This window comes from Protomyctophum bolini (genome assembly GCF_963924005.1).
Source record: "Protomyctophum bolini genome assembly, chromosome: 11".
In the NCBI taxonomy this organism is placed as follows: domain Eukaryota; kingdom Metazoa; phylum Chordata; class Actinopteri; order Myctophiformes; family Myctophidae; genus Protomyctophum; species Protomyctophum bolini.
This window is the reverse complement of record NC_137872.1, coordinates 3,332,156-3,352,155: the sequence shown is the minus strand read 5'-3', so window position 1 is coordinate 3,352,155 and position 20,000 is coordinate 3,332,156. Positions and strand designations below refer to the sequence as shown.

General features: G+C 45.7%; 2 protein-coding genes across 2 annotated transcripts in view; both read left to right on the top strand.

The window, feature by feature from the left end:
* tnrc18 (trinucleotide repeat containing 18) overlaps window positions 1–19,897 on the top strand; it is a gene marked incomplete at its 5' end in the record, with an annotated part of 46,852 nt that extends 26,955 nt beyond the window's left edge. The window contains 7 exons of the mRNA XM_080776461.1: window positions 916–1,074; window positions 3,414–4,153; window positions 4,627–5,508; window positions 5,927–6,979; window positions 10,119–10,355; window positions 11,499–11,573; window positions 13,237–19,897. Of these exons, the coding sequence (XP_080632587.1) occupies window positions 916–1,074; window positions 3,414–4,153; window positions 4,627–5,508; window positions 5,927–6,979; window positions 10,119–10,355; window positions 11,499–11,573; window positions 13,237–13,443 (3,353 nt within the window). The 3' untranslated portion in view covers window positions 13,444–19,897. The remainder of the gene's footprint in view (window positions 1–915; window positions 1,075–3,413; window positions 4,154–4,626; window positions 5,509–5,926; window positions 6,980–10,118; window positions 10,356–11,498; window positions 11,574–13,236) is intronic.
* The window catches only part of atp5mf (ATP synthase membrane subunit f), a 382,603-nt gene that overhangs the window by 223,591 nt on the left and 139,012 nt on the right, over window positions 1–20,000 (top strand). The gene's annotated exons all lie outside the window — the stretch shown is intronic.

Sequence of the window (20,000 nt, the reverse complement as noted above, 5' to 3'; positions counted from 1 at the left end):
AAGAATTATTCTGTTGTCGTTGGATGAGAATTATTTTGTCCACAATTCCATGCGGTATTGATGTTGGTACCATTAGGAGAGATAACTGGCAAACGTTGATCAAAATAACAATTATTCTACATTCTCTAAATTGTGTAAACCTCTAGTTTTTAACCTCAAAGTAATTTTAACAATAATTTGACTCTTGAGAGAGCGTAAAATGAAACCAAATGGGTCCATTTGGTTTCATTTTACGCTCTCAAGAGTTAAAGATTTGGTTACCAACTATCCCATAATTTAGCTGCATGGGGACCACCTGGAACCCCCTCAAGGACCACTGGTGGTCCCCGGACCTCTGGTTGAAAATGTAACCCGTAATTTGATTTGATTCGATTTTTTATTAAGATCCCCATTAGTTGGTGCCATAGCAAACAAGTATAGTCTTCCTGGGGTCCACATAACAATGAACATTCCAGTACACATACAATTACACAAGTACACAATTGTTAAAAGGTCCAGTATTCAACACACATTAGTTCGGATAAAAGCAAATAGAAATTGCTAAAATTGCAAGTGAGAGCAGAAAAAAACAACTCTAGTGATCATTACTAAAAATCACACCCGTGTGAACTGAGTGGTGCAATTCCCTCCCCCCCACCACCACCACCTCTCTCTCTCTCTCTCTCTCTCTCTCTCTCTCTCTCTCATATTAGCAGGCGACACAGCGGCACTACCCCTCTCTCTGTTTCTGGCGTCCCCTACTGGTACAAATAAGTCATATACTCGTGCTCATGGCCACAGGCATAGGCACGGACATTGCTGGTTGTAGGAGTGGTTGCACCACTCAAAAACAACTCTAGTGATCATGCACAGTATTACTAAAAACAATCTGTGAATCTATGAGTTTTACGACTCATGACTGTAATCTGCTTCCAGGCGCTGAGCCCTCCCCTGCGCTGCTAGTGGCCAGCTGCTCCAGGAGGCGTGTCTCCAGGAAATGCAGCAAGGAAGGAGGCAAAGAGGCGGGGCCAAAGCCAGAGGACGCCGGTCCCAAGATCAAAGGCAAACCGGGCAGAAAACCCAAACCAAAACCTGGTGAGCCATTACTCGCTTTCTCCCGTTTTGAAGCAGTTGTGTCTAGTCTTCAGTGTTATGATGTTGACACAGTTTCACTGTACAACCCCAGGCATGTTGAGTACACCAAAGGTTTATGTTTTATGTTTATGTTTAGTTCTATGTAAGGGCGGCTGTGGCTCAGGAGGTAGAGCAGGTCGTCCAATGATCCCTGGGTCGGCGGTTTGAATCCCGGCTCCTCCTCCTGTCCACATGTGGAAGTGTCCTTGGGCAAGACACTGAACCCTACATTGCCTCCAATGAGTCGGTCGGTGTGAGCTCGCCACCATTGGTGTGTAAATGTGGGGAAAGTGAGGACGCTGGCGTCGACTGTTCGCCGCTTCACCTCCCAATGTATGAATGAATGACCCATTGTAAAGCGCTTTGAGCACTTGGAAAAGCACTATAAAAATGCAATTCATTATTATTATTATCATTATGTTAGAAATGTTGAGTATGGCCATAGCCGTCATCACAAATGTGATGATGTCAGCACATTAAATGTGCAGAGTTTTGGGGAAGTGGCTATGGCCGTTTTTAGCCCAAGGGGTGTTTTTGTGCAAAACTAATGGTTGGAATGGATTCAGCATCATGAAACCCCCATAGTTTGACACGTTACATGCTACCTAAAGCATGATGACATTTTGAATGTTTTGCCTTCTATTTTGGTTGTTATATTTATGAAAATTGCTCAACATAATTATGCAAGTTAGCATCCGGCAGTTTCTACCTGCTTTACATTGGAATATTACAGATCTATTGCAGGAACAGAGCTTCAGTAAGAGTTAAATTGTAAAAATCAATCAGATTTTTTTTTACTCCAAAAATAAAACTTGGCCCTTTTAACCGAAGCTGGAAATCAAAATAAATAATGAAATAATACTTCTCAACATTTTTTTATTTTAGGTGAAGTAAAATACTGCTACTGTTACTGAGCCAAACACATCTGCATAATGTAATAACATAAGAGATGGATTTGACATTTCTGGGCTCAGTGCTGCCCATGGAACTTTCTCTTCCCAGTATTTTACTGATTAATTTAAAACAATTGGCATAATATTAGACATAATGGTTGATGGATGTTGAAATTCTAAATTTTTGCTACCCATTGCATAATTGTCAAAAAGCCTAAGTATATTGAGTCGGAAAAGGCTGAAGTTTTAATGTGCTGTTCCTCCTTGGGTGCTTTCTTGAAAAAGAAAGTCAAATGCAGATACGTAAGTGTCTATCTTTTAAAGGACCACTTCACCACTTTTCAACCTATCTTCATATAATAGGTCCTCACTAATAATCATGATAAAATGGCACGATTTTTTTCTACTCAGTCTGTGTCTCATAGGAGGGCTGTTTAGAAACCGTCTTCCAGTGACATCATCAGGCAGACTTTTCTTTTACAAAAATGTTTAGATTTTCATTATCGTGAGAACGATGGCTTCCATTTTCGCATTGCAACTTTTCAGGACTAGAAAGCCTGCAGTTTCTATTAGCTTGTATTCCCCACCGATGATCTCACTGGAAGATGGTTTCTGAACTGCCCACAGCCCTCCTATGAGACACAGACTGAGTAGAAAAAGAATTGCGCCATTTTTTCATGATTATTTGTGAGGACCTACTATATGAAGATAGGTTGAAAAGTGGTGAAGTGGTCCTTTAATATCTTGGATAAAGAATGAGAACCCCCCCAAAATAGTCTCGTATACTCCTGTACAAATGTGTCCTTTATTCTACTCTTTGGTATCAGTTCCATGTCTAACGCATTCCGTTTGTCGTGCTCAGAGAGCGTATTATTATTCTAGCTGTAATAACTGCCATGTCTGATTTGCTGACACTGGCTCTTGTTTTTACTTGGTAAGCAATTCCAGAAACGTGAGGTTTTTTTTGTTCCAGATTTGTTGCTAGCTGATGATGTGTCTGTGTCTGTCGCAGTGTGTGTGTGAGGCAGACAGTACACCACAGACATCCTTTAACCCATTCTGACCTGAGATCAGATTCATACGAGGTTTCCACTGGACACACACTGGTCTGATGAACCCATTCTGACCTGAGATCAGATTCTTAAAAATGTCAGTCGTTCTGCGATTTTTCAAAAATAGCAGACCTACAAGTGGCGCGCTATGACCTTGTAGATCTGCTATTTTTCAATAGCTAAAGCATAACATGATGCTGACACCAAAATGGGTTCCCGTTCAGAATGGGTTAAGCCACACAATGAGAGCGTTGCTGTATCCAGGGTAAACCCGGTTATGGTGTGTTTTGGCCCAACATAAAATAGAGTATTAGTATTAAACTTTGACTCTTTCCCCCCTTTGCTCTTTTTCCAGAGACCTCAATGAACCCAGATGGTCGGCTGCAGAAAGTCGATCCTCCAACAACCTCCTCCGCCCTGCAGCCCTCTGAGAGACCCCAGCCTGCAGCCAAGCCCAGCTCGGAGAGACCCCAGCCTGCAGCCAAGCCCTCAGAGAGACCCCAGCCTGCAGCCAAGCCTTCTGAGAGACCCCAGCCTGCAGCCAAGCAGCCCTCAGAGAGACCCCAGCCTGCAGCCAAGCCTTCGGAGAGACCCCAGCCTGCAGCCAAGCCCTCGGAGAGACCCCAGCCTGCAGCCAAGCCTTCGGAGAGACCCCAGCCTGCAGCCAAGCCCTCAGAGAGACCCCAGCCTGCAGCCAAGCCCAGCTCGGAGAGACCCCAGCCTGCAGCCAAGCAGACCTCTGAGAGACCCCAGCCTGCAGCCAAGCCCTCTGAGAGACCCCAGCCTGCAGCCAAGCAGACCTCGGAGAGACCCCAGCCTGCAGCCAAGCCCACCCAAGACAGGCCCTCTTCCTCCTCCGTGCAGAAAGCGTCTCTGGAGCGGTCCCTCTCGGCGTCCAGGCCTGCCCCCCCCGGAGCCGGAGCCCAGAACAAACTGCGTCGAAAGAGCTCCACCACCACAGCCTCGCCGACAACGAGCAGCCCTTCTCTCCAGTCTAGCCAAGCCCCGAGGAAGCCCAGCTCCAGCCAACCTCCTCCTCCTTCCAAACCGTCCCGCTCCCTCCCTCCGTCCCTCTACCCCTCCACCTACGGCAAGGTCTGTGGTGGCAAAAATGCATATAAACACTATGGTATTGATTCATTGAATGTAGCCTACTAGTATAAACACTATGGTATTGATTCATTGAATGTAGCCTACCTCACTGACAAACTCATTAGAGACTGCCGACTCATGTAAACCTATTTCAAACTGTGTGAGTTAACTATAGAATAGAGTCCATGTAAGGAATGACCGTCTCTTGTTTCTCCTGAAACTCTGTACACTGCTGACAGTATAAAATATGTGTGTGGGGAGTTGGGAGGGAAGCTCTGGAGGGAGACACTAGTCTCTCTCTGGTGTGATGAGATACTGTATACAATAAAATAATGGAGTTCCTGATGGTTGAGTCCTGCTTCTTCCTGATGTTGTTTACGTACTAACAGTGAGACCATTCCTTCTAACAGTGAGACCATTCCTTCTAACAGTGAGACCATTCCTTCTAACAGTGAGACCATTCCTTCCCGTTGCAGGTCCTGACGGTGGACCTGTACAGCGAGCCCAACCTGGGGACGTACAACAGCCAGCGGAGAGAGCAGCGCGAGGGGAGCGGCGGCAACGCGTCATCGCTCAGTCCGACCGCCAGCAGGTCCATGAGTCGACCCGCTATGACGGCATCGTCCTCCGCCACATCATCCAAACCCAACGGGGCGTCGTCCTCCACACCCAGGCCCACCTCCACCTCCTCCTCCGCTCCGAAAGCCAAACCCACCCCCCCTCCTCCCCTCGACCACCACGGTGGTTCTGGTTCCAGACCGGGCCTGGGCCTCGCCCCCGGTCCCGTCTCCTCCTCCAGGCTCCCCGGCAGCTCGTCGGGCAAACCCAACAGCGCCGCGCTGACCTCCAGGTCGTCGTCGACGTCGTCGTTGTTATCGTCCTCGTCCTCCTCGTCGACCGCCCCTCGGCCCAAACCCAAGCTCACGTCGTCGGACCCGATGTCGTCCTCCTCCAGACCCAGACCCAGCGGTCCGGGACCAGGACCAGGACCGGGTCCCGTCTCCAGGCACAAGCCCAACAACAACAAGGCCGACCTTCTGGGCTCGGGTCTCGTGGTGCGGCGGAAGGCGTCGTCGGCGCCGGAGCCTCTGGTCAAACTGGACCACGAGGGCGTCACCTCCCCCAAGACCAAGAAGACCAAGGCTCTGATGCTGCTGGAGGGGCGGGGCATCAACCGGCGAGACCACGCCCCTATTATCCCCGCCGTCCCCAGCAGCAGCAGCAACAACGTCGTCGTCGTGGCGGTCAATCCCATAAAGCCGCCGAAGTCGGCCAAGGTGGCGCCGAGGCCTCCGCCGGAGAGAGAGGCCGCCGCCGTGGTCCCGCCCCCACCGCCGGAGAAGGAGACGTCCTACAAGGTATATATTATCTTCAGAGTATGAGCTGTTACCCTCTGGTAGAGCTACAGAGCGTGTCGTTGCAAGAGCAACCGCTTCAAACTTTATTTTCTTCCCACTTCAATTGTTCTACTAAACAACCGCCTCATAGTTCTTAGTGGGGAAGGGACTTCTGACCTTCATCAGTTATTTATTACACTTTACTGTGATTGTGATACTATAAACTGTGAATACTCTTTTTTATATTATATACCTTCTCTTATTGCAATTTGCACTTCTCTTGTGATACTCTTGTGACTTGTACTTTGCTGCTACTGTGTATTGTCTTTTGTGTATATTGTCTGTCTGTTTTAAAAAGCGTTGATGCACTAATGCACTTTTGCCCAAGACAAATTTCCCCTCGTGGGACAAATAAGTATATCTCATCTCATCATCTCAGGTGGCGCCCAATATACCGCCGGGCAAAGAGAAGGTGGAGAACCGCGGCCGCGGCAGCGCCACCACCGCGCCGCCCGCCGGGAGAGGACAGGAGGGACACAAGAAGAGGGAGGAGCCGGGGAAGAAGAGGGAGGAGAGGAAAGCGAAGGAGGAGGAGTCTCAGAGCAGCAGCAGCTCCGAGGAGTCCGAGGAGGAGGAGGAGGAAGGAGGAGCGGCGAAAGGGAAGCCCAAGAAGAAGAAGACGAAGAAGTGCACCTCCAGCTGCTCCTCGTCCTCTGGCTCCTCCTCCTCTGGCTCCTCCTCCTCTTCCTCCTCCTCGTCCTCCTCCTCGTCCTCCTCGTCCACGGACGACTCCTCCTGCAGCTCGGACGAGGAGAGGACTCCCCCCACGCCTCCTCCTCCTCCTCCCCCTCCCCCCAACGCTCCCCCTCCCCCGGCCACCGCCATCGCCTCCTCCCCTTCCCCTCCGCCGTCGCCTCCACCTCCTCCTACTCCTCCCCCACCACCACCACCTCCTCCTTCTGCGCCGCAAGAGAAACGGAAAGAAGTGAAGGAGGAGGAGGAGGAGGAGGTCATGGAGGAGGAGGAGGAGGAGGAAGAGGAGGATGACATGATGGAGGAGGAGGAGGTGAAGAAGGAGCCCGACGTAAAGGAGACAAAGGAAGAGGAAGCGTCTCCTCCCTCCTCGCCTCCGTCCTCGCCCACACCACCACCACCACCACCCCCCGCCTCTCCTCCTCCCTCGCCCGTGCAGGCCACGCCCCCCGCCGCCGCGGCCGCCACCACCAAGCCCGCCACCGGGAAGGGCTCGGGCCAGAGGGGCCGTCCTCCCAAGCCCAAACCCCCCCCCAGCGCCCCGCCCAGCGGAGGAGCAGGAGGAGGAGGTGAGGGGGTCGGCAAGGTGGGGCGACCCAAGAAGAAGGAGGGCGTCCACATGCCCACCACCAAGGAGCTGGCCAAGCGCCAGAGGCTGCCCAGCGTGGAGAACAGGCCCAAGATATCGGCCTTCCTACCGGCCAGACAGCTCTGGAAGTGGTTCGGGAAACCCACGCAGGTGAGGGGAGAATAAAACCTTTCTGAAGGCACACTGTGACATATACTTAAACCCACGCAGGTGAGGGGAGAATAAAACCTTTCTGAAGGCACACTGTGACATATACTTAAACCCACGCAGGTGAGGGGAGAATAAAACCTTTCTGAAGGCACACGGTGACATATACTTAAACCCACGCAGGTGAGGGGGAAATAAAACCTTTCTGAAGGCACACGGTGACATATACTTAAACCCACGCAGGTGAGGGGGAAATAAAACCTTTCTGAAGGCACACGGTGACATATACTTAAACCCACGCAGGTGAGGGGGAAATAAAACCTTTCTGAAGGCACACGGTGACATATACTTAAACCCACGCAGGTGAGGGGGAAATAAAACCTTTCTGAAGGCACACGGTGACATATACTTAAACCCACGCAGGTGAGGGGGAAATAAAACCTTTCTGAAGGCACACGGTGACATATACTTAAACCCACGCAGGTGAGGGGGAAATAAAACCTTTCTGAAGGCACACGGTGACATATACTTAAACCCACGCAGGTGAGGGGGAAATAAAACCTTTCTGAAGGCACACGGTGACATATACTTAAACCCACGCAGGTGAGGGGGAAATAAAACCTTTCTGAAGGCACACGGTGACATATACTTAAACCCACGCAGGTGAGGGGGAAATAAAACCTTTCTGAAGGCACACGGTGACATATACTTAAACCCACGCAGGTGAGGGGGAAATAAAACCTTTCTGAAGGCACACGGTGACATATACTTAAACCCACGCAGGTGAGGGGGAAATAAAACCTTTCTGAAGGCACACGGTGACATATACTTAAACCCACGCAGGTGAGGGGGAAATAAAACCTTTCTGAAGGCACACGGTGACATATACTTAAACCCACGCAGGTGAGGGGGAAATAAAACCTTTCTGAAGGCACACGGTGACATATACTTAAACCCACGCAGGTGAGGGGGAAATAAAACCTTTCTGAAGGCACACGGTGACATATACTTAAACCCACGCAGGTGAGGGGGAAATAAAACCTTTCTGAAGGCACACGGTGACATATACTTAAACCCACGCAGGTGAGGGGGAAATAAAACCTTTCTGAAGGCACACGGTGACATATACTTAAACCCACGCAGGTGAGGGGGAAATAAAACCTTTCTGAAGGCACACGGTGACATATACTTAAACCCACGCAGGTGAGGGGGAAATAAAACCTTTCTGAAGGCACACGGTGACATATACTTAAACCCACGCAGGTGAGGGGGAAATAAAACCTTTCTGAAGGCACACGGTGACATATACTTAAACCCACGCAGGTGAGGGGGAAATAAAACCTTTCTGAAGGCACACGGTGACATATACTTAAACCCACGCAGGTGAGGGGAAGAAAATAAAACCTTTCTGAAAGGCACAACACGGTGACATATACTTAAACCCACGCAGGTGAGGGGGAAATAAAACCTTTCTGAAGGCACACGGTGACATATACTTAAACCCACGCAGGTGAGGGGGAAATAAAACCTTTCTGAAGGCACACGGTGACATATACTTAAACCCACGCAGGTGAGGGGGAAATAAAACCTTTCTGAAGGCACACGGTGACATATACTTAAACCCACGCAGGTGAGGGGGAAATAAAACCTTTCTGAAGGCACACGGTGACATATACTTAAACCCACGCAGGTGAGGGGGAAATAAAACCTTTCTGAAGGCACACGGTGACATATACTTAAACCCACGCAGGTGAGGGGGAAATAAAACCTTTCTGAAGGCACACGGTGACATATACTTAAAGTGCTGTACTTTTGCTTCTACTTCTAACTACAGTTACTTCTACTTCCAGTTACTTTGATTATTATTACAAAACATACATTAAACACTTTAGCCCGATATACATTTCGGCAATTTGAAAATAGCAGATCTTGTGAGCCTGTAGATCTGCTATTTTATAAATATTTGTATGCATTTGAAAACTTGAAATGGCACATTCTGCACAGTGAGTACTTTCTACTTTTGGTACATTTTGAAGCCAATACTTTACCGCTACTTAAACTCAAGTACATTTGCAATTCCCGACTGTTTTCCTGTAACGGAGTATTTTCTATATTGCGGTATTGATACATCAAACAATTGAGTACTTTGTTTTGCAAAGGCCCCCCGTAATGGCAGACTTATTTACACTTGCTGAAAATATGCCGAGATATACATCTGCTATTTTCAGCATGCAACCAAGTGTAAAAGGACATATTCTGGATCTCTTGTCCACTAGTCCCTTCCTAACATTTTAGTCTAGTTTGTATTTGTTGACGAAAAAGTATATTTAGTCTTAGTTTTAGTCATCATAGCTTATAGTTTTAATTTAGTTTCCATTTAGTTTTCATCAGTGGAGAAAAGGGTAGTCGACGAACATTTTTCGTCTTAGTTTAAGTTCGACGACACGATCAACACTGGCCTGTATAACAGTCTGATACTCCTGGTGAGAGCAGGAGTGGACCTGGTGAGACGTAGGTTGGGGCCCGGACAGGAGACAACCCACAGAGCCTCCTAGTCCCTCCATGTGCCAGAAGTGTACCTCCCTGCCCTGGCAGAGTATAGTTCCGGAGTAGTTCCAACGGATTGTGTGCCCCTGGTTTTTCCCTAGTAGTGGGACTGATTGAGGGTAGCTATACTGGGACGTAAGTCGGGACTTGATCACTCCCGGCTGGGTCGCCTGAGTGAGGGGTATGATGTTGAGAGACCCGAAACCCAGATGACCTCGGGATATACCAGTAAGACGCGCAAACGCGGGAAGCGAACGCAGCTCGTACATATTTGGTTTTTTTTTTTTTAAGTTAAGCCTTAACTTAGCCATAACCATATAAGGAGTCCCCAAAACAGCTATACGTCCAAATATGGAGTGTCAATCACAAACAAATCACTCAGCTCCATATATGGGCACAAAGGTGGGACACACACACAGACAGACACACACACACACACACACACACACAGACAGACATGATCTGCTAGGTCTCATAGTAAGTGCTCACTGCATTCGCAATCACTGAGGAAACGTCCCAGGTGCATCCATGCCATGTTTTTTAGTTATGATACAATGATCGGGTTTCTCTTTTCTCTCCGCCCCCGCCCCTATAGCGCCGCGGCATGAAAGGCAAGGCCAAGAAGCTCTTCTACAAGGCCATCGTGCGCGGCCGCGAGATGATCCGCATCGGCGACTGCGCCGTCTTCCTGTCGGCGGGCCGGCCCAACCTGCCCTTCATCGGACGCATCCAGAGCATGTGGGAGTCGTGGGGGTCCAACATGGTGGTCCGGGTCAACTGGTTCTACCACCCGGAGGAGACCAACCCGGGCAAGAAACTCACCGACAAGAAGGTTCGCCCCGTCCGTCCGCCAGCCGTTCATTCGTCTTACTTTTATAAAATGGTTCAAATTGTAACCGTGATGTTGTCTCTGACTCGCTGTCGGGTGGATCACGTGATGTTGTCTCTGACTCGCTGTCGGGTGGAAGTATTAAGGCTAGGGTTGTCCCGATCGGATCACGTGATCGGAAATCAGGGGCCGATCACATCGTTTTCAAATCAAAGAGCTAAAATACTTGATCGGGACATCCCTATAGTATCAATATTATATCCATAATGATGATATTAGACTGGATATTGTCTGTGATTTTGGATATTGTATTATTGTGATATGAGATGAGTGAGTATCGGCAAATACTAAAAATCTAATGTTCGGATATTAAGGGACATCCCTAATTAAGGGATATCCCGATCACAGGAAAAAGTTTGCAATGGAGCCAATGTACTGTAGGCACTTTGGATAATAACCTGTGTCGAAAGCTCTTTTTATACTTTTCTATTAATTTCTTTTTTTAAATAGGGTAAATGGTGCATTTATAAAAACATTAATGATTAGTTTAGGCCCAGGGGTGCCCATCCTTTTTTTACTTGAGAGCTACTTTCAAAATGACCATCTCAACAAGATCTACTCACTGAAAACATTATATTACCATTGCTGAAAATGGCTTTGGAATAGCGCAGCGCTGGCATTACATTTAAGACAAATGCACCTGGAATGGGAAAGGGGAGCAATGGAATAGGTAGTTATTTTTGTATTTAATTTGTAATGTACCGACGTTTATGCGCAGCAACACTCTTGAAAACTAAGTATTGCATTATGGGTTTGAGCCGACAGGCACTTTTTTATGTCAGTTAATCAATCAAGTCAACTTAATTCAAGTGGCAGATGCCAATAAACAAATTATATTTAAATTAAATATTCTTTAGGGGCATGTCATGTGATCTACCTGCACAGCCTTTGTGATCTACTGGTAGATCTGGTAGATGTTGCTGTTTGATACCCTTTGTGCCTTATTGAAACACGCGACGGCAATAAAGGAATCATTTTGCTGAATGTATAAGTCTGAAAGGCAGGCCGCACCTGGGTATACAGTATATTACAGGTAAAGAAGATCTGTGTCCTAAGAGCAGTTTGTCACTGTTGTCTCCTTGACAGAACTGGGATCAGATGTGTGGCCAGTCGTTACCTGCAGCTCTGCAGTCCTCTATCCAGAGAAAAGACTTCATGGAGGTGAGACAAATGAACAACTGCAACCCATTCAGGACAGGAACCCCTTTTGGTGTTTTAAGCATTATGTCATACTTTAGCTATTGAAACATAGCAGATCTACAAGCTCATAGCGTGGCACTCGGTGCCGTGCTATGAGCTTGTAGATCTGCTATTTTTATATAGCAAAAGTTTTATAGCTAAATAGCTACAAATCTTTGAATATGTGTACTTTCAGAGCGAACGTTTTTAACTCAGATATTTTCTTCTGGGGGGTCCCTGGAACAACATATTTTCAGATGGGGGTCGGCAGCCAAATACATATAATAGTAGTGAAATAGTTTGAGAACCACTGATATAGAAACACGTTTTTCAGAAAACTGTTTATTGATTTATAAGACATTTGTAGAATCTGGTCTCAGGGCTAAACGGGGTTAAGTTTGTATACCGGTAACTGCTGCCCGAATGTCTCCTCCTCCTGTCTCTTTCAAAGCATTTCTCCGTACCCATAATTTCATACATGTATACTTTGAGGTTTCCAGACTGCTCGAGATTAAACGGCTCAGTTCACTGACTGTAGTCGACCTAGAAAGAGAGAGAGGTACTTCACATACTATGTCTGTCTGTTTTTCCACTTACTGTAGCAACTGTTCAAACATGGATGTCGTTTTCTACTGGTGGGATTTTATTTTTAATATCATGATAGGATAGTGAATTTAATGTAAACAGGAGACTGTTTAGATAGTGGAAGTTTATTACAATAAATCTGGTAAAAGAAAGAAAGAAAAGCAATAGTTAAACGAATTGAATAATCACAGTCAAGTAGAATAGAAGCCAAAAACGTGTTTAAAGTACCTCATATTCTTAGCATAATTAGCTTAATATAAAGTCATAATGTGTAACTTTTTCAATTAAACAAAAGATATTTGTGATATACCGATTATCTTTCATTGATAAAATTAGACAAAAAAAGTCAAAGAACTAAAATAAGTGCAATATAAAAACAATACAATAATATTCCCAAAGCATAAAAAAAACAAAAAAAAACAAGCCTTTTTTTTACTTTTATATGTTCGGAAAGGAGTAGGGAGTAAAAAACATATAACCCTACCCCTTTATAACTTATTTCAGCGTCATCGCTTGACGTCATTACATAAATAAATACCAGTATGGTTTCTACATTCCAGTATTGATACTTTTACCTGTCCTAGGTAAAACACGCAGGTACAATTTTTTCCCCTCCCACACCACTGATAAACCGTTTGTTCTCTCTCTCTCTCTCTCTCTCTCTGTCTCTGACTCTGTCTCTGTCTCTGTCTCTGTCTCTGTCTCTGTCTCTGTCTCTCTCTCTCTCTCTGTCTCTGTCTCTGTCTCTGTCTCTGTCTCTGTCTCTGTCTCTGTCTCTGTCTCTGTCTCTGTCTCTGTCTCTCTGTCTCTGTCTCTGTCTCTCTCTGTCTCTGTCTCTCTCTGTCTCTGTCTCTGTCTCTGTCTCTGTCTCTCTCTCTCTCTCTCTCTGTCTCTGTCTCTGTCTCTGTCTCTGTCTCTGTCTCTGTCTCTGTCTCTCTCTCTCTCCCTCCCTCTCTCTGTCTCTCTCTCTCTCTCTCTGTCTCTCTCTCTCTCTCTCTCTCTCTCTGTCTCTCTCTCTCTCTCTCTCTCTCTCTCTCTCTCTCTCCCCCCCCCCCCACAGCGCGCCCTGTACCAGTCGTCCCACAGTGATGAGAACGACGTGCAGACCGTCAGCCACAAGTGCCTGGTGGTGAGCGTGGAGGAGTACGAGCAGATGACCCACACGCGGCGCTACGCCGACAGCGAGGACCTGTACTACCTGGCCGGCACGTACGAACCCACCACCGGCATGATCTTCAACACGGACGGAGTCCCCGTCATCTGCTGAACAAGTTCAACATGTACACACACACTACACACATGTGTGTTTGAGGCGGTTTGCGGAGCAGGTCTTGATATCGGAAAGGTCGCTAGTTCGTATATCCCCGGACCGGCACGTTAAAATTACCACCGCTGAGCAAGGCATTGAACCCCTACCATGAAATGTTCTATGAGCAGGGCCTGGCTGTAAACAAGTTCTTGAGCTTACTAGTCCAGTTACCCTGGGTAAACATAGTACCTTTCCTTTCCTTACACACAACATATATATGTTAATGACGTTTAGAAGATTTAGAACACTTTGTCTTTATGTGTGTAAGTATATGTTATCAGTGAGCCCAGTGTCTTATATGATGTCATGGACAACTGGGCTCACTTACTTCCTGGACTACATGTTTGTCTCAGTAAGACAAGCCCTCCCCCTTTCCACAAGGAGGAAGCAGTGCATCAAAGCATTATGGGAATTGTAGTTCAGGAAGGAAGTGAGCCCAGTGTCGATGACATCAGAGCCACTGTTAAAATCTAAAATATCTAAAACCAACATATTACACACATAAGGACCCCTATAGGAAAGTGTTCTATAATATCTTCTAAATGTCATTAACATATATGTGTTTTGCAAAAAAGGGTGAAGTGTCCCTTTAATTCCAAACGACTTTTGAAGTGTACACACACACACACACACACACACACACACACACACACACACACACACACACACACACACACACACACACACACACACGCCTCGACATGGGAACAGAGTCAAACGAGTCAAAGTGAATCCAAAGCCCTGACTAAGACAACGGGGCCTCGCTATGAGGCCGGGAACCCCCACAGGCCTTTTACAATCCACGCGATCGTCATTTGACGACTTTTGAATCCAAGAATGGATCCTGCGCACGACCACGACCACCACCACCACCACCAACCAAGACTCCACTCCACAGATGATGACAATTCAGTTAATAAAATAATACTGTACATTCTGTACATTGAAGAAATTATGATGCCGCGGACGGGGGAGACACTACAGACAGTATTATTATGAGGGCAAAATGTCTCCTTAAAGATATACAGACAGACATAAATACATGCACACATACATACTATACAGCATAGATACTAGTACTCTCTTCTTGTGCACAATGCACTTATACTTGGCGAGAATCAAGACTTCTGTGAAAGGGTTTGTGTGTGGGGTTTTTTTTTTCTTCCCCTGGAGCACTTCTGTCATTTCACATAAATATTAATAAATACCACACATAAACATCCAGAAACCAGATGCACACATACTGGCGTGTACTTCTACACAAAGACACTTGTAAATACTCACTCCTGTAGATTATATACACACACACACACACACACACACACACACACACTCACGCTCGGATATATGAATTTAGATGAACACACAAGTGTTTTATTTTCATGTAATAGATTTATGTGAGAGTGATTTTTTTTGTAAAAAAAAAAAAAGAAAAAGAAGCTTTAACGAACTGTGAATGAGCGTTAAAAGAGACAGGGGAGTTCTGTCCGTCCACCGTATACGTCTGCTGAATTCACACCAGCAACGACTTTGTGTCGCTTTAATTCCCCTCGTTCGCTAAAAAAACGCAATAAAATGGGTGTGACCGTCGAGGTTACGAGGTATGAATGACACCCTACGTAAGCGAGTTGTGGTCAGGCATAAGACGTACAGATTACAGACACAGCTTGTAAGTGACCTGTACTTTTGTTTTTTTACGATGTTTTTGGGGGGCTTTTCTGCCTTTATTGGATGGTGTACCGTTACCGTATGGTGACAGGAAATGGGGGAGAGAGAGAGAGAAAAGGTTCGTCGGGATCGGGACTCGAACCCGCGACGCGCTGTCGGGCCTGTACACTTTCTGTAAGACATTTGGCCGTGCGTGCAGTTTGCTCCGTCTTGATCTGCTACTGCTACTTAATCAGTATGCGCTACTTCCATTTCTGTCCAAATAGCAGATACAAGCTCACTATGAGCTTGTAGGACTGCTATTTTTGAAAACATATGTGGCGCAAATCTTTGAATATATATCCTATCAGAGCGAACGTTTTTTAACTCAAATCTTTGCTTCTGCGGGGTCCCTGGTACAGCACATTCTCAGATGGGGGTCGGCGGCATATTACATATAATCTTTGGGGTCCTTGACTTGAAATATTGAGAACCACTGATACAGAAACATGAGGTATTTCAGAAATGTCCCCCTCCCTCCCCTAGTCCAGTGAGTCCACACACATGCCTCTGAGAGCGAGTATACACGGCACGGTTCTGGTCTCACCAGAAGTGACAGCAACAAAGTTGAACCTAATTTCTCAATCTCAAACGGTGGTCGGTCGGTCGGTCGCTCCTTCTGCATATTAGAGGCGATGCGTTGAAAGGTTTCTGGTGTGAATTCAGCGTCGGGCCACATCATCCCCATAGCAGGACGGACGGCCGGACGGACAGACGTGCTGCGGACATATTATTCTAACATTGTGCTAATGACGTTGCTGTGGTGATCTTAGTCATGTTGCAGTAATATATACATGTATCAGAACAGCAGGAAAGATAAGAGATATAGAGAGAGGCAAAGAAGACAGGCCTAGTGTGAGAGAGAGAGAGAAATGATGGGAGGGAGAAAGAGAAGGAGAGAATCCTTCCAGCTTGTTTCTCCCTCCCCTTCCGTCTTTGATTCTGTTTGACAATCCCTGCTCAGGCAGAAGATCTGCCTGTTTATGCTACGAACACTTTCTGACTCCCTCAGAGACTCAGGCTATAAAAGAGAGAGAGGAAGGTATCATTGTACTATAATACTCTTTAATGGCACGTCCTGTTTTTCATCTCTTTTGAGTTCCTCATGAAGGTGTGTGTGTTCGGTTCTTTTTGCAGGCATTGCTAGGCCAGTAGTGGTATACGTCTCTGTGGAACCAACCTGCCACCAGTGAGTTATCTACCACTGGTTTAAATGCAGCATATAATTGGAATGAACAAAAAGGCTGCAGGTTTGATTTGATTTGATCTACCCAGTCTTCAATCATACCATCTGGCCAAAATATGACCGGCAATGTCGGCAATATGGAACACATCTTTGTGTCTTGTTGTTGTTGTTTTTTTTTAACGGGTGTAACCATCTCGCCCCCTTTTTTCTCACCTCCAACAAGCAATCAGTTCATGTGTTGTGTCGACACGAACGCACTTTGTATTGACCAATCGCCCTGGACGGCACGGCACGGCAGGGGAGAGTCCGTGACTTAAAGAGTCCGGGCGGCGGAATCATGTATGTCTTCCTAGAATGATTTCTTCTAACCCTCCCACCCCCTCCCCTTCTGTTGTCATCGACTCTCCTTTACCGTCCACATGCCAGCAGTGCTCTTTGCTCTTTCACGTACACACACACACACACACACACACACACACACACACACACACACACACACACACACACACACACACACACACACTCTGTACATACTGTTATATTTACCATGTCCCATTCACAAGTTTGGCTCTCTTAGCTGCTTTTTTTTTGGATTTATATTTCTATGTGCCTAATTTGACTTATGGTATTTTTTTTTCTTTTTAAAAGGGGGGTGACTGTTGAATGTCGTGCTCAGTTGGTTGAGCGTTAGGGCGGCCTTATACTCCCCCCAGGCCTTATCATGACGATTAACCAGATCTTCTAGAGTTCCCAACCCCTATTATTAATTATTATTAATCCTTATTCACGCGGCAGCCATTATTTTGCTCTTTTACATCAATACTTATGAGGGAAGTGGGAACCCCCACCGGCCGGCGTGGAGAATAATATGGCCACTATCAGTGTTTCTCTGATCAGTGCAGCTGGGTAGAAGGGAAGGTGATCTGATTGGTATTTTTGCCCCCGTTTGGCTGCTTTGGGATACGCCTTTTTAATCTTCCAGAATTGTATTTGTATACTCGACGTCTCTTCTGTTCCTGAGCTCTTAAAACCCCACTTAGCGTTACACTATTGTGTATAAAGTATGTGTCAGTATGTATCTTATCTATATTGATATATATATATACAGTATATATATATATAGAGATATATATCGGTGACGATCGTGTTTATTTTTCTTATGTGTCTCATAGTACCACATTGCCCTATACTAGTCTCTGTCTTCTGCAGAGACTGAAATATTGTCTTGTTGATATTCAATAGGTTTTTAATATTTTCTACGTCTTCTTGAGATTGTTCGGTCTTGTCTGATTATATTATGTCCAATTATATTTCGGTTATATTGTATTTTTTATTCACTCTGAGGTCATTTAATGTCTGGAGGAGGTAGGATTCTTTGACTTGACAGCCGAGCTATAAAATTTTTTCGTATACAGACACCGATGGCTGTTTTGTTTTTTAAAGAGTCAACCATCTTAGTAGTATTTTAACATTTAGTGGAAATACTTACAGTATATATATATATATATTTAAAAGTTTATAGGCACCCTTGTAAATGGAATTTAGATGATTCGCTGCTAGACTGAGTTTTGGGAGCCCATAGTAATTGGTCTAACCAGGCATAGTTTGACTATATCTCCGTTTCTGATATTACGGTATTAATACCAACCCATTGGACTGACGGGTGGCAGAAAATCATATCTGCTACAGTCCCCCCTCCCCTCCCCCCCCCCCCGACTTGAGATTGTTGCCTGAAACTCAACAGTTTTCTGTAGACAATCTCACATAATATTGACAATCAATTGCATTGATTGACTGACTGTTTGTGCTGGAATAATAGTTTGAGGTTTTGCATGCAGACGGAGCCAAAATGGATCTGGGGGTTTATAGGGATCTTATGAATTGTTATGAGTCCGGGTTGTACAGTACAACAGGTTGTTCTTCTAGGGGTAGCAGGAGGAGTACAGTAGAGCGGATATACAGGTTGTTCTCTTGTGTTGTTGCCGAGCGGTAAACAGGTTTAAGTGGCCGTTATGAATGTTTGTTGTTTTCCCCCCCCAGAGAGCTGCTCAAGCACTTTTTCTCCTCTGTGTGTGCGACGTACGTGTGTTGGTGTGCCCCCAACCCCCCCCCCACCCCCCGCGCGCTATTACCACACGTGCACACAGAGACACACATATGTTTCTATCCCGTTGAGGGGCACTTTATTGCCTTCCGGTCTCTATTTGCCCCTCTTTCTCCGTCCAAAGCCCAGCCTTAGGCCTTCATACAGGGTCCAACATGCGCACGCACACACACACACACACACACACACACACACACACACAAACATGCGCTCATATACACAGCCACACCTATTATTCCCGACGTCCCCCTTGAGAGCCCGACTTTCTGTGTATGCATATTTCTGTTGTTTGTCACTGTTTGATACGTTTCCCCCCTGTTGCTTGTGTTTTGATTTAGCTATAAAGGAAAACAACCGTTTTTTTATTTTCTTTATCATAACTGTTCTGTTATTGCATGTTCGTCCTTTTCTGTCACCATTGTGTTTTTGTTTTTGGGTCCTTTTTAACCCATTCTGAACGGGAACCTATTTTGGTGTCAGCATCATGTTATGCTTTAGCTATTGAAAAATAGCAGATCTACAAGCTCATAGCGTGCCACCGAGTGGCGCGCTACGAGCTTGTAGGTCTGCTATTTTGAAAAATCGAAGAACGACTGACATTTTTAGAATCTGATCTCAGGTCAGAATGGGTTCATCAGACCAGTGCGTGTCCAGTGGAAACCTCGTACGAAATCTGATCTCAGGTCAGAATGGGTTAAAAGAATTGTTTGATTTATTTTTATTTCAATACATCCCCCTTTCCTTGCTTCCCCTCTCTGAACAATCGTCCACGCCCGCTGCAAAGCAAATACACTTTAAAATTGTGAGTGTTTTCTTTAATGTAACTCTGAGAGTGTAACACATCATGTAACCAAATGGACCTGTGTACACTCTCAGAGTTACACATGGATATAAATGAACACTCACTGTGTGCTGCGGACTGGCACTGGGAGTTAGCTGCTAGAGAGAGAGAGGAATGGGAGAGAGAGAATGGAAAAGAGAGAGAGAGAGAGAGGTGGACCGGAGACTGGTTCTTCGTCTGCTGTTCCTTCAATAAATATCGTTATTGTCCTGTTACAGAGAAGAAGAAGAAAAAGATTATTTTGAAAATTTTAATAGAAAAATCATCTAAGTTTTGTAAATGATATCCTTCACCATGCAGGGAGAGATGGGAAGGAGGGAAAAAAGCTATCAGAATATAATTTGTAAACATGTAAAAAAAAAATCTCGCAAAAAATTAATGCATTTTTAGAGGTGAAAAGTGCAACCAGATAATATTCTGTTTGTTCTAATCTATGCTATGATGTGTATAAGAAACTGTTTTCACTGTTTTTTTTTTTTCTTTTACAGACAGCAACCAAGTTTATCAGTGTTTCTTTTTGACCGTTTTAGTAACTCAATATTTTATAGTTAATCAATAAACAGGTGGAACTGTATATCTTGGTCTTGGTGAGTTTCTGCCCTTTATGCCTCTGTCTTTATGTCTCTGGGCTTTTCTTTTCCTCTACTGTACTCTACTCAGTAGAGTACAGTAGAGTC